A 14137-nucleotide genomic window follows, 5' to 3' on the forward strand; every position below is an offset into this window, starting at 1 on the left:
AGGTTCCACATTATATTAAGTGGCTTTAAGTACTGTGTACTTACATCGAAAAATAAGTACAATGTATTTATTGTGTTGATGTTGTATTGTAAAACACTTTGCTGCTATTGAGGTGTGATACGGGTAAGGCTAGGGACAGGTGTAGTTTAAGGGTGGGTTAAGGTGTAAGGGAAGGGTAATAATTACATGCAGGTATTTTCAAAATATAAGTTCAATAATATAAAAAAAATGTATGTACACAATAAGTCCATTGAATCAAATTATTAATTTCAATGTGAGTACATAGTACTTAAAGCCACTTAATATAAAGTGGGACCAATAAAAACTCTGAGATCAACTACTCACCTTGATGTCATTCCTAACCGTTGAATCAAATGAAGGGATCTTTAATGAAACCTGAGATATTTCTGTCCCTCCGTTGAAAGTCAAGGTAACCAAAACTTTGATCCTTCAAAAAGTACATTGTAATTCATATGAATCGAGTGGTTTAAAGAGACATGATTGCTTCATATGAAGAATAGATTTGATTTAGGCTTTTATTCACATGTATACACTGATCAACACACATAGAGCTCATCATATATGGTGAACGGAGGCTCAACCGCACTGAGGACAGAAATCTCTCAGGTTTCTTTAAAAATATTGCTAAAACTAATAACTAAATAACACTAATTAACACAATTGTTATGGTTTAATTAGCTCATAGTAAAGGAATTGTTAATTAGTTGTTAGGAGTAAATTGTTCTCACTTTAGATTAGGTCACAGAAAATGGGAAATGTACAAATGTACAAACTATATATATATATTAAGTATTAAGTATTTACAGTTAGTATTTAGTATTAAGTGTCCCTAATTTATATATAGTAACTAAAAAGCTTGTTTTAACTCAGATTAAATATACTAACAGATACATCTTTTGACTTTACTAATGTATTAGTAAATGTTGAAATTGACATTCACTAAGATTAATAAATGCTCTAGAAGTGTTTTTCATTAGTTCATATTTACTAATGTAGTTTCAACTAAAGTTAACTAATGGATTCTTATTGTTGATAGTGTTTCCAAAATATTTTCACTTGTTCTTTAATATGAACGAAAGTTTAATGGACGTGGAATGATATGAGGGTGAGTAAATGATGACAGAATGTGAGCTATTGCTTTATGAGAGCTAATGAATCTTCAGCGTCCCCCAAACAAGCATTCATGACCCGTTGAAACAAGCTTGACCACACTGGTCCACCAGGTCAGAGGCAGTTCACCAGTCAGTGGTCCAGTTCATCAACCATCAAGACCACACTATTGACTGAATAACCAGCCAAGTACAATCAGCTTCAGATTTTCTTCCAGCAGGGAAAGGCTGTCCAGAGCCTCACACATACACAATGCCCACATACACAAGTGTTCACACACTCACCCATATATATACACACACGCAGTGCTATAACAGGAGCTGTGGAAGGGCGAGCAGGGCCTGAAGCATGAACACATGTCCCTTGTGGGAGTTGACCTCTGACCTCATTAAGTCCTTTAAATGAAGCTCAGTTGTAGTGTATAGTGTCCACACACACACTGACGCAGACTCTGACACACTCTGCTCACTGCAGCGATACTGAGAGCGCAGTGTAGGAGGACGACTCTGACTCGCTCAGACTCACTGAGGAAAGGGAACCTGGCAGGAACGTAAGAATAAAATTCTGAAATTATATTTTCAATAAAGATTTAATGAAGTCTATTGTTAGTGTTTTGTTGACATTATTTGCATGACAGTTCATGAGACAACTCGATCGAGTTCGACCCCCTCGAAAATGAAATGGCTGAAGGGGATATCCTTTTATTAAATTCAAATTCAACAATAATAATAATAATAATATATATATATATATATATATATATATATATATATATATATATATATATGGAGAATTCAGGTCAAGTGCTTGTCCCAATCAACCTGAATTCACCCTATATAAATGAGCGTGTGTGTGTGTATATTTATATATATATATTAGTAGTAGTAGTAATAAATCTTATTTTAATTGCAAAATACATCATTGTAAAACATTTATCAGTTAAAGGGGTCATATAATGCCATTTTTGAACATGTTATTATGATTCTTTAGGGTCTAAATTAAAAGTTTGTAATATACTTTAATTAAAAATTCTCATTAGTATTGTAAGAAAACACTAATTTTACCTGGTCAAAAACAGCTCTGTTTTCAGCACGCCGTTTGAGTGCATGTGTCTTTAAATGATAATGAGCTTTGGTCACCCCGCCCCTCTGTTAACACAATAACCATAACGCGTTGTTTATTATAAACGTGGGATTATGAATTATATTGAGAACGTCGTACATAGAAAACATGCCGTAATGTACCCTGAGTGTAAACAGCCGCATTCATCGTGAAGCGTGCAGCAAGCGATTTGCAAAGATTAATATAAAGATTAATATAAAGGTTAATAAAACGTTACACTCACTCACTTCAGTTCTTCTGGAGGTGCAGCAGGAACACGAATAGTTGGTACCGATCCTTTTTACAGGAGCAGCTTCTTAGCAAAACCAGCTTTATAACGTTACTGACCCTCGTTTGTAAAGCAGTCTGGTGTGTGAAATGATTCGCACAAACATGAAAGCATTGACGTTGATCGTGGGGAATATTCCCTTCGAAAACAAACTCAGCCACTGCGTCTTCAGCGGTTCGGATTTAGGAACATCAAAATGATGCTGTGTTCGTTATTACACCCAAGAACACCACAATCGCTTAGATGCCATTCTGCTCCAGCGTACCAACAATGGCGGACTATGATTGACAGCTCGCTCATGAGCGGGGGCGGGTCTGTGTTGAAATGCTGCTGTCAATCAACAATCGTGGGAGGGGCGTCCGAACGGCTTGATTTGAGAGAGGGGAAAACATATAAGGAGATATTTATCATTATATGATGGTTGTGTACAGGCACTGCCAACACACATTTCAGGACACTTGTACTGAACTTGTAAAAGTGCATGTACCATTACAGTATATGATCCCTTTAAAAAATGTATTACAGTAAGGAGAATGTAATTAAAATCAGAGAATGAGAAACAAACAAACTCAAAATAAACATGTTAAACAGCAAATACTATAATAATATATTATATTAATATATAAAAGTACTTTGCGATTTAAATATGATTTATTAATAATAATATTTATTTATTTTTCATGAAAATAATGTCACAATGCACATTTTGCAAACAACACAAAAAGGTCCCTAGAAATGTATTATTTATTATATTTGTGTTTTCTTTTGTTTTGGGGCTGAAATATGACCTTACTCTTCTCGTTTGGGGAGTGTGACCTGACCCGGCCCCTTCAGCTGTGACCCGAGACCATGTGACTGTGTGTTTCTGTGGAGTTAATGCTCTCTGACGGCACACTGACTCGATTATCTTGTTTCTGTGAGCACTGCTCACTACACAGTCTATCTGGACTCCGTGGTTTCAGGAGTGATGAGTGTATTGACAGCTGCTTTGTTTGTGTGTGCAGGCGATCATTGCAGCGTTTGCAGTTTCAGGATATTCATCCACCTATTACAGAGCGGGCAGCAAACCCTTTAACCCTCTTCTGGGGGAAACATACGAATGTGTCCGTGAAGACAAAGGATTCTGCTTCTTTTCTGAACAGGTACATTATTCAACACACACACACACACACACACACACACACACACACACACACACACACACACACACACACACGCTGCAGTACCTGTTCCAGGTGAGTTCCTGTCCTTCACTGTAGCACTGCACCACTTTCACTGTGAATGTGTGTGTGTGTGTGTGTGTGTGTGTGTGTGTGTGTGTGTGTGTGTGTGTGTGTGTGTGTGTGTGTGTGTGTGTGTGTGTGTGTGTGTGTGTGTGTGTGTGTGTGTGTGTGTTTTGCTAATAGCAAGGCCGTCAATAGTCCTCTAGCGAAGGTTCTTCCTGTTTGACTTGAAAAGGCTCTTTGTCAGCACTGAACTTTTACACTGCCTGTGTGTGTCGGACATAATGCAGTGTGTTCATAGAGGAAACACTAGCACAGGCTCATAGTGGTGTTATTCATCCTGTGTGATGTCTCATCCACACACACACTGATATAAACTGACCCTCCACTGGAGTCTGTTGATATGTGAGAATGAAAGAGAAACCACGGCATCCCTTCTTCATTTCACCATTCAGACTGTTGTCTTCAGACTGAATCAGCGGAATAAGGACATTTAATTCCACTACTTTACTAAGGAAAGCATCTACAGTCAAACCAACATTTATTGAGACACCTTGCTATCCTCACTTACATAAATGAACTGCATTGTTCTGCACCCACTAGTAAAACAAATATTAAAAATGATATCTGGTGTCTGAATATGTTTTGGTATAACTGTATACCAGAGGAATCTTTTTGTGGCCACTTTTTTATAGCTTAAGGAGACTTAACCTTGTGCGTTAGTTTAAAAAAATTTACTCTGAGGTCCATAGAGGACAAAAATGTGGAGAAATACATGCAACAAGGAATTTCCCCACATTGGTCACGTGATCAACAGAAAGCTGCTGGGTTTGAAAGTGATGTCTGTGTGAGCTGTGCTTCATACATCTCTACACTAATGATAATAGACAATGCACATTTTACCTTTAACCACATCTTTAGACCAGTAAGCAACTTCCTAGCAACTAAAAAACACAGGCCTCCAGACCAAATGGTCGCATTTTGTGACTTATTTTATTGGTCGCACTGTTGCCACCACCACATTGCCCAACTGAGAAGAGCTGCCATTTCTGTTTCATACGAGTTATATTAAATGGCAAACAAAACCAGAACGAAACCGTGCTTCTCGTTTGAGCTGCGCCGCATGGACTCGAAGTCTTGAACGAATATTAGACAGAACTGGAAACCAGAAGAAACATTGTGCCATGAATCAACAAGTTAAAGAAGGCTTTTCAATCCACAAATCAACGACATTCACCATGGATTTAATGTCGTAACGCTCGCTGTATCCATGGCATTGTAGCAGAAATAGTTGAATGTTTTTACACTTTTAATTTCTGGGTTCGTACAATCTTTTGAGAGTGAAATTCAGGCACTTTTCAAGGACTTTCACACGTTTTCCAGCACTTCAAAGCTCTAAATATTATACAGTTTAAAGGTTATTTTTAATGTGATGATCAAAAACATTATTTGTTCATCTATCAAAGATTGTCACAATGTAGGAAAACGTACATGTGGCAAACAAACGCTTTATTTTAAATAAAAAAGAAATTAAATTATCACTATAACCAGTAGAAGGCAGCAGAGGCGCACTTAATGGCTTATTAGCTATTTCCACTCCCTAATATAGTTGTTTTTTAACATGTTTTGCTTTTATATTTAGATATTGTAAAATCGCTATTATAAAATATGAAATCCATGTATGTCAAAGTGCAACACTTTTTGAAAAAGTCACAAATTTTCATGAAAACAAAAACTTCAAATTGCAAAGAATTTTGAACACAGAAAGTAAGTAAAGAGCGCTTCTTTTATAATCACTGAAGCTATAGCTATCTTTTTGACTTACAAGCTCTGGTATTTCTTGATCTAGTTATTATTCATTTCTCTGGATTAATTAATGCTAATTCCTGTGCTTCGTTAATAAACTTGAGCGAGTGATTGTGTTTCCCATCTGTGTTCAGGTGAGCCACCATCCGCCCATCTCCGCCTGTCACTGCGAGTCGCAGAACTTCACCTTCTGGCAGGGTAAGACTGATAACACTCCTGTGCTTCTGCTCTCAAAGCCTTTTATCATCACACTCAAGTGTGTGTGTGTGTGTGTGTGTGTGTGCTTCAGACGTCAGATGGAAGAATAAGTTTTGGGGGAAGTCTATGGAGATTCTTCCCATCGGAACAGTGCATGTCATGCTGCCCAGGTACAGTCTCTCTCTGTTTCTCTCCATCGTTTATCCATCTTGAATCAGTCCTCCACCATCTATCAGTCGTTCTGTCTCCTCCTCGTATTTCATCACTGATTGGCTCCTGTAACTGACAGTGTGTTTTATCGTGTGTTAGTTATGGTGATCACTATGAGTGGAACAAGGTGACGACGTGCGTCCACAACATCCTGAGCGGGAGACGGTGGATCGAGCATTACGGAGAGGTCACAATCAAAAGCACTCGCAACACCACCTGCATCTGCAAGCTCACCTTTATTAAGGTACATCACTTCTGCAGCGTCATGCATCACAGATATATGCTCTATATCTCAGCTAGGGGCCTCAGTGAACTTTCAGGAGGACCCAATAAGTCTTACAATTATTTAAAAGCTATTTTAAAGACTCATAATTTTGCTTTGGAGACTCCTACATGCATATCAGGTCAAAAAAACACTTTAATTTTCTAATAATATCCACTGCATCATCAGCTCTTTTCTCAGTGTCTGAAACGGTTGGATAAAGGATTCAGTCTCTCTAAACCCCGCCTCTCTGAGAGTCTACTCTGCTCTGATTGGTCAGATGGCCCAGTCTGTTGTGATTGGTCTACTCTGCTCTGATTGGTCAGATGGCCCAGTCTGTTGTGATTGGTCTTTTCTGCTCTGATTGGTCAGATGACCCAGTCTGTTGTGATTGGTCTACTCTGCTCTGATTGGTCAGATGGCCCAGTCTGTTGTGATTGGTCTTTTCTGCTCTGATTGGTCAGATGACCCAGTCTGTTGTGATTGGTCTACTCTGCTCTGATTGGTCAGATGACCCAGTCTGTTGTGATTGGTCTACTCTGCTCTGATTGGTCAGATGACCCAGTCTGTTGTGATTGGTCTTCTCTGCTCTGATTGGTCAGATGACCCAGTCTGTTGTGATTGGTCTTCTCTGCTCTGATTGGTCAGATGACCCAGTCTGTTGTGATTGGTATACTCTGCTCTGATTGGTCAGATGGCCCAGTCTGTTGTGATTGGTCTACTCTGCTCTGATTGGTCAGATGACCCAGTCTGTTGTGATTGGTCTACTCTGCTCTGATTGGTCAGATGGCCCAGTCTGTTGTGATTGGTCTACTCTGCTCTGATTGGTCAGATGGCCCAGTCTGTTGTGATTGGTCTTTTTTGCTCTGATTGGTCAGATGACCCAGTCTGTTGTGATTGGTCTACTCTGCTCTGATTGGTCAGATGACCCAGTCTGTTGTGATTGGTCTTCTCTGCTCTGATTGGTCAGATGACCCAGTCTGTTGTGATTGGTATACTCTGCTCTGATTGGTCAGATGACCCAGTCTGTTGTGATTGGTCTACTCTGCTCTGATTGGTCAGATGACCCAGTCTGTTGTGATTGGTCTACTCTGCTCTGATTGGTCAGATGACACAGTCTGTTGTGATTGGTCTTCTCTGCTCTGATTGGTCAGATGACCCAGTCTGTTGTGATTGGTCTACTCTGCTCTGATTGGTCAGATGACCCAGTCTGTTGTGATTGGTCTTCTCTGCTCTGATTGGTCAGATGACCCAGTCTGTTGTGATTGGTCTTCTCTGCTCTGATTGGTCAGATGACCCAGTCTGTTGTGATTGGTCTACTCTCCTCTGATTGGTCAGATGACCCAGTCTGTTGTGATTGGTCTTTTCTGCTCTGATTGGTCAGATGACCCAGTCTGTTGTGATTGGTCTACTCTGCTCTGATTGGTCAGATGGGCCAGTCTGTTGTGATTGGTCTACTCTGCTCTGATTGGTCAGATGACCCAGTCTGTTGTGATTGGTCTTCTCTGCTCTGATTGGTCAGATGACCCAGTCTGTTGTGATTGGTCTACTCTGCTCTTATTGGTCAGATGACCCAGTCTGTTGTGATTGGTCTACTCTCCTCTGATTGGTCAGATGACCCAGTCTGTTGTGATTGGTCTACTCTGCTCTGATTGGTCAGATGGCCCAGTCTGTTGTGATTGGTCTACTCTCCTCTGATTGGTCAGATGACCCAGTCTGTTGTGATTGGTCTACTCTGCTCTGATTGGTCAGATGACCCTGTCTGTTGTGATTGGTCTACTCTGCTCTGATTGGTCAGATGACCCTGTCTGTTGTGATTGGTCTACTCTGCTCTGATTGGTCAGATGACCCAGTCCCTGTCTGTTGTGATTGGTCTACTCTGCTCTGATTGGTCAGATGACCCAGTCTGTTGTGATTGGTCAATGAAACCAAAAGGCCATTATCATATCTGAATCTCAAGCTCTTGATACTGTGATACGAACAGTAATGATGGTGAGAGTTTTACCGTATCAATCTCATCACAGTGGATTTGCTTTGGCAGCAGAAAACAGCGTCTTCTCGACATGAACGACACAAACCAAACTCTTCCAGTCTCAGATAAACTGCAGTGTTTGAGGGTCAAAGTAGATGTTGTTCACCAGCAGCCAATGAAGATCATAGACTGGCATTATGCTAATGTGTTACAAACATATGTAGATTCAGCTGGAAGTGAGACTGGAATTACTGACGACTCGTTTCAGGCGGTTCAGAATCACTTCTTTCTTTTATGAGACAATAACTTTATTTATTATCTTTATTATCTTTGAAACTTTGCCGACCTTTTACATTCAATATTAGTGTTACACACTTCATGAAAGGTAATATCACAAAAAGCATAATAGGAGCATTTTAAGTTTAGTTATATGAACTATCTTACTATAAAAACTCTAAAACTAAAGATGCAGAACATTAAACTGACATCATCTTTTTGGGATTTTTATCACAACGGAAATACAAAAGGAACATAACAGCTTAGAAAGCAGGGCCTTCAAATACAGACAAAGAGAGTCAGAACGGTTGGAAATGCTGAAATGAACAGAGCAATGTGTTGAAAGCTCTACAGACTGACAGTGTTGAACATCACCAGGGGAATAAACCTACCAATTACTAACTTCTGGTTGTCCCTGCATTTTCAATTGGTTTAAGTATAATATTATATAATATAATATTATATAATATTTAAGTATAAATATTTTTTTTAGAAATATATATATTTTAAAATGTAATTTAGTGTGATGAAATTAGAAATCATTTAAAAGGATTTAGACAAATTGAACAGCAGTTTCATTAACAGCTGTAAATAAAAGATTCCTGCAGTAAGATCAGCCAATAGGGGGATGGACACTGCGTTGTCATAGTAACAGTACAGGACACAGTTCCCTCCAGAATCCCCACTTCACGCCCCAGGAGTCTTTCCCTTTGGATCTAGTGTAAGGCATTGGGATAATCACTTCCAGTCAGTATTCACTCAATATTTGCAACAGAAAACGAATTGTTTCATAATCATATCATGACTCAGAATGTAAACGTCTACATATTCCCAACCCTAATCAGTGTTTGTGTGTGTGTGTGTGTGTGTGTGTGTGTGTGTGTGTGTGTGTGTGTGTGTGTGTGTGTGTGTGTCCAGGGAAACTACTGGAGCTCGAATGTGAATGAGGTGCAAGGATGTGTGATGGACCAGGAGGGGAAAGTCGTTCACAGACTGTTTGGGAAATGGCATGAGGGTCTGTACTGTGGAGTCCCACCTTCAGCTAAATGCATCTGGAGACCAGGTACACACACACACACACACAGGCAATGTTCCCTCAGATTGATTTTCTTGCTGAACAAAGCTTTTCTCTATTTGTTGGACATTTTGGCCACCTGAGCAAAAACATTCTTTACACCAGACCTGTACCGGTACAAACAGTAGTTACATTAAGCAGTTGTAATTTTAACTCTAATGTGCTGTTTCTATTTTATTTGACCCTTGATGTAACATAGCTAATATTAAATCATACCATTGTGGAACAGTAACCGCTGTCACGGTTTTCACAGACATATAAATCAGCACAACTGTTTTCAACACTGATAATATTCATAAATGATTCTTGATCATCAAATCATCATTAGAGTGATTTCTGAAGGATCATGTGACACTGAAGACTGGAGTAATGATGCTGAAAATTCAGCTTTGATCACAGGAATAAATTACACTTTACCATATATTCAGTGATTTAACATTGTAATTATATTTTTCATTATATTTCACAATATAACTCTTTTATTGTATTTTTGATCAAATAAATGTAGCCTTGGTGAGCAGAAGAGACTTCTTGAAAAATATGAATAAATCACACCGACCCCAAACTTTTGAACAATAGTGTATGTTTTTTGAGTTTTGAAAGGATTTTTTTTTTTGCCTAGGGTCAATAAATAACTACCCAGACACTGTGGCAAAAAGTTCATGGGTAAACACCACTCACCTCTCAAATCTGCTGTAATTTAATAAAGTACAGTGTAATGGCCAGAAGGAAATATTCACGAAGATTAAATGGTCTCATTTGCAGTTATGGCCCTTCACAACGCAACAGAGGACAGTAGTTATGATGTCTGAGAGTGAGATGTGTCTCGGCTAATGCTCCTCTTACAGTGCTGATTCTGCTGGGTGTAAATGAGTGTGGTGTGTGTGTGTGTGTGTGTGTGTGTGTGTGTGTGTGTGTGTGTGTGTGTGTGTGTGTGTGTGTGTGTGTGTGTGTGTGTTTTCAGGGTCCATGCCCACAGATTACGAGCTGTACTACGGCTTCAGCAGGTTTGCTGTCGAGCTCAATGAGCTCTTCCCTGAGCTGAAGGAGCTGCTGCCACCAACTGATGCTCGATTCAGACCCGACCAGAGGTACACACACACACACACACACACACACACACACACACACACACACACACACACAGTCTCATCTGATGTTGCACACAGCCTCAGAAGAAAAACTCACTCTAGAAATGAATTCAACCTTGTTTTGAAGGATTCCAGAAAGCTTTTCTTTGTGATTGTGTTGAAAACCTCAGCTTTTAAAGACTTTGAAAGGTTTGACGTTGCTGACATATTTACTATTGAAACGCACATCTAATAGAATGCATGTTTGAGCTGTTTTACCTTAAAGCAATATATCCTAAAATATGTCAGTGTCATGGTTTTGTCTCAAAATGCTCACCAGTAATGTTTTTTTTTCTAAGGCACGTTTATAAATGTTACTTAAATGTCCTAAATGAACTAAGACCTAATCCTGGCTTAATCTAAGCGCTCTCTGTGAAACCAGGCTCTAGTCTTTCATGTCACTTTGTAATTAAACTCTGTTTTTAAGTGTATTTTTCTGCTCCCTAAGAGAGTTTCTTGCTTAATTCAGCTCTTTCAACCCTCCTCGTAAACACTGGGACAAAGCTGAGTAATGATCTGTGGTCAAGCTGTGGGTTAATGTGTCTCACAGGTATCTGGAGGAGGGGAATGTGCAGATGGCGGCCGCTGAGAAACAGAGGATCGAAGAGCAGCAGAGAAACAAGAGGAAGTGGCTGGAGGAGAACAACATCAAATACCAGCCGCGCTTCTTCAAGTCAGTGCACTCTTTACACAGACCTTCTGTTCCTGCTCTCAGGTTTAATGAGGAGTCACCCGTTTCAGAGGCAAAACTCATCAATTCAAATTTATGAAAAATTCATAAAATCCCTTTCAATAAGTGGAATTAGCATGTGATTATTAGGTTAGATAGAATACAGTTAGACCTACATCTCAGTTTACATTTTAAATTAAAAGATCATGCCTCCATGCTGATTTTTAATAGCTAGTTATTATAGCTAATAAAGTTTTAAATGTGTATATTTTTCTTACACAAGCGCATGGCTTCACTTCAGAAGGCCTTTATTAACCCCCAGAGTCATATTGATTACTTTTATGATGATAGATGCACTTTTTTGGGGGCTTCAAAATCTCATCCTCCATTCACTGCCATCATAAAGCTTATATTTTTAAATATAACTCTGATTGTATTTGTCTGAAAGAAGCATGTCATATACACCAAGGATGAGTTTAGGGCGAGTAAATCGTGGGGTTATTTTCATTTTTAGGGGAACTGCCCCTTTAAATCGGATCACCCAAGATGGATAACACCAGGGGCCAATTGCATAACCATAAACATTATGTTAAGACTATGTCTTTAGAACTAGTACGAACAACTAGAGTTTAGTTAGGGGTGATCAGTCTTACTTTTCGTTATCAAATTAGACCAATCTACATGTTTATGTAACTAACTTAAAGGGGTGGTATAAATGGTGGTGGTGTAAAATAAGTCTCTGATGTCCCCAGAGTGTGTATGTGAAGTTTCAGCTCAAAATACCCCACAGATATTTTTATATAGCATGTTAAAGTTGTCACTTTTTGAGGGTGAGCAAAAACGCACCATTTTTGTGTCTGTCCCTTTAAATGCAAATGAGCTGCTGCTCCCGGCACAGGGGGCGGAGCTTCAACAGCTCCTGTGTTCTTTTACCTCACACAGACGCACTGGAAATTTTAAAAACTTTTAGCCTTTTATGTTCAAACCGGAGTCAGACAATAATGGAGAGACTCAAGAAGAAGTGACAACATGTGGAAGCAACAGGACATTTCTGAATGTTTAGTTGGTGAATTTATGTAGATGATGTGTAGTTATCTTCTAGTCCTTGATTAGCATATTCTGTCTTGATAATCTATAAATTGTGTTCCAGGGGCGGGGTTTATGTAAATTTTAGGGTTAGTGATGTCACAAACCCGTGAGGAATGTCGTGTAGTTCCTATCAGCCGTTTGTTGTAGTCCTTAAAAAGTGATTTCTTTAAAAGCAAGTATCTCCCTTTGCTTTGAACTTTGAGTATTGTAACTTTGCAGATGTTGTTTATGCTCAAACAGCAACATTACACACTAACTAAAGTTAGAAAAGTGAAATCATAATCAATCACCCCTTTAAAAAAGTTTAGTACATTCTTAAAGAAAAAAAATTGATGACGAACTTCTAAGACTAGTCTTAGCAATTTATGCAACCGGTGTCAGGTGTAAGTGCTCTCAGTCTGGTCTTTGTAACCTATGTCATATAAGTCATATAAGTCATATACACCTAGGAAAGCTTGAGGGCGAGTAAATCACGGGATAATTTTCTTTTTTGGGTGAACTATCCCTTTAAATCGGATCACGCAAGATGGAAAACACCAGGTGTAAATGGTCTCAGTCTGCTCTGTTTAACCTGTGCTTCCTCTGTGTAACAGAAAGGTTATGGACAGCAACCAGAGGGAGAGATGGGTGTCCAACAACACATACTGGGAGCTGCGCAAGGACCCTGGCTTCCTCAAACTGGAAAACCCTCAGCTGTGGTAGATCCCGATGCCTTCACTGCACACGCTCACTATGCAGGACAGGACTTCCCTCGAGATTTGGGATTTTATCTCCAGAAATGGACTGAAGGTCTGAGAAACAAAAGACTCTCCGCATCACTTCGCCAGGCTCCGCCTCCATGGCAACAGAGAGAGAGCTGTTGTCACGGCAACAGTGGGAGTCGGGGAGCTGTCCACACGAAGCCAGTTGTGCTTATGTTCTTGCCTTAAGAAGTCGCTTCTCAACAACAAAGTTTTACGCTTTTAGTGAAATTCCCTCAACTTCTTGGTTTAGATGGATTGAATTTGCTCTTGGTTACATTCTGCATGTGTAGACGCCGGCAGCTTTCTCCTGCAATATGTTACACAAACTCATCAGAGCTACATTTAGACCGTTTTAGTGGTATTTTTGTAAACGACCAAAAGAAGGGAATTGCGTTGGCAGTGAAAGCCGTGCCGTGATTGATGCGTTTCGTTGATGAAGTCAACCTGTCCCTCCTGATGTTCAAAGGCAGCCGTCAGAGGGGCGTTTCAGTGTTCGTTTTATAACCCACCTCTCAAATCCATCCAAAGAATCAAGGCTGAAAGAGTTTCTGTACGCAAAACCACAAGAGGAACCGGCCCTCGCGCTCTCCTGTATCTCTGTAGCTGTAGTTGTACATTAGCACTTAAAGATGAAGCGTGACATCTAGCCAAACTCAAGGAGTGAGTTCTTTCCAGACAGGTTATCCACAGGTCAGTGCCCTGCTGAACAGATTATTACAGGTTGTTTCGCCCCAAACTTGCACCGTTGGTTGAGCCAGAAGTCAGGCGAACGAAAATGAAATTTCTGTCATCCCGTTGAACCTGTACGCCTGTCATTCATGAAAACTGAGAGGTTTCGTCCCTCCATTGAAAGCTTTCTAAACTTAAAGGCACAATATGTAAGATTTTTGGATAAAAAAAAAAATACAAAAACCACTTGAACAATGTTGTATATTTTGTTGATTTGTTTCTTGCATTATCCC

At 39.6% G+C, this 14137-nt stretch overlaps 1 protein-coding gene across 5 annotated transcripts in view; it reads left to right on the top strand.

Moving 5' to 3' along the window:
* osbpl6 (oxysterol binding protein-like 6) overlaps positions 1–14137 on the top strand; it is a 63193-nt gene extending 49056 nt beyond the window's left edge. For all 5 annotated transcript variants that reach the window (XM_081368176.1, XM_081368172.1, XM_081368174.1 and 2 more), the window contains 8 exons: positions 3526–3663; positions 5685–5748; positions 5840–5918; positions 6058–6202; positions 9387–9531; positions 10508–10634; positions 11224–11346; positions 13026–14137. In XM_081368176.1, coding sequence (XP_081224302.1) covers positions 3526–3663; positions 5685–5748; positions 5840–5918; positions 6058–6202; positions 9387–9531; positions 10508–10634; positions 11224–11346; positions 13026–13134 — 930 coding nt within the window. In that variant the 3' untranslated portion in view covers positions 13135–14137. The remainder of the gene's footprint in view (positions 1–3525; positions 3664–5684; positions 5749–5839; positions 5919–6057; positions 6203–9386; positions 9532–10507; positions 10635–11223; positions 11347–13025) is intronic.

Source organism: Scardinius erythrophthalmus (assembly GCF_964197995.2).
Source record: "Scardinius erythrophthalmus genome assembly, chromosome: 6".
Taxonomy (NCBI): domain Eukaryota; kingdom Metazoa; phylum Chordata; class Actinopteri; order Cypriniformes; family Leuciscidae; genus Scardinius; species Scardinius erythrophthalmus.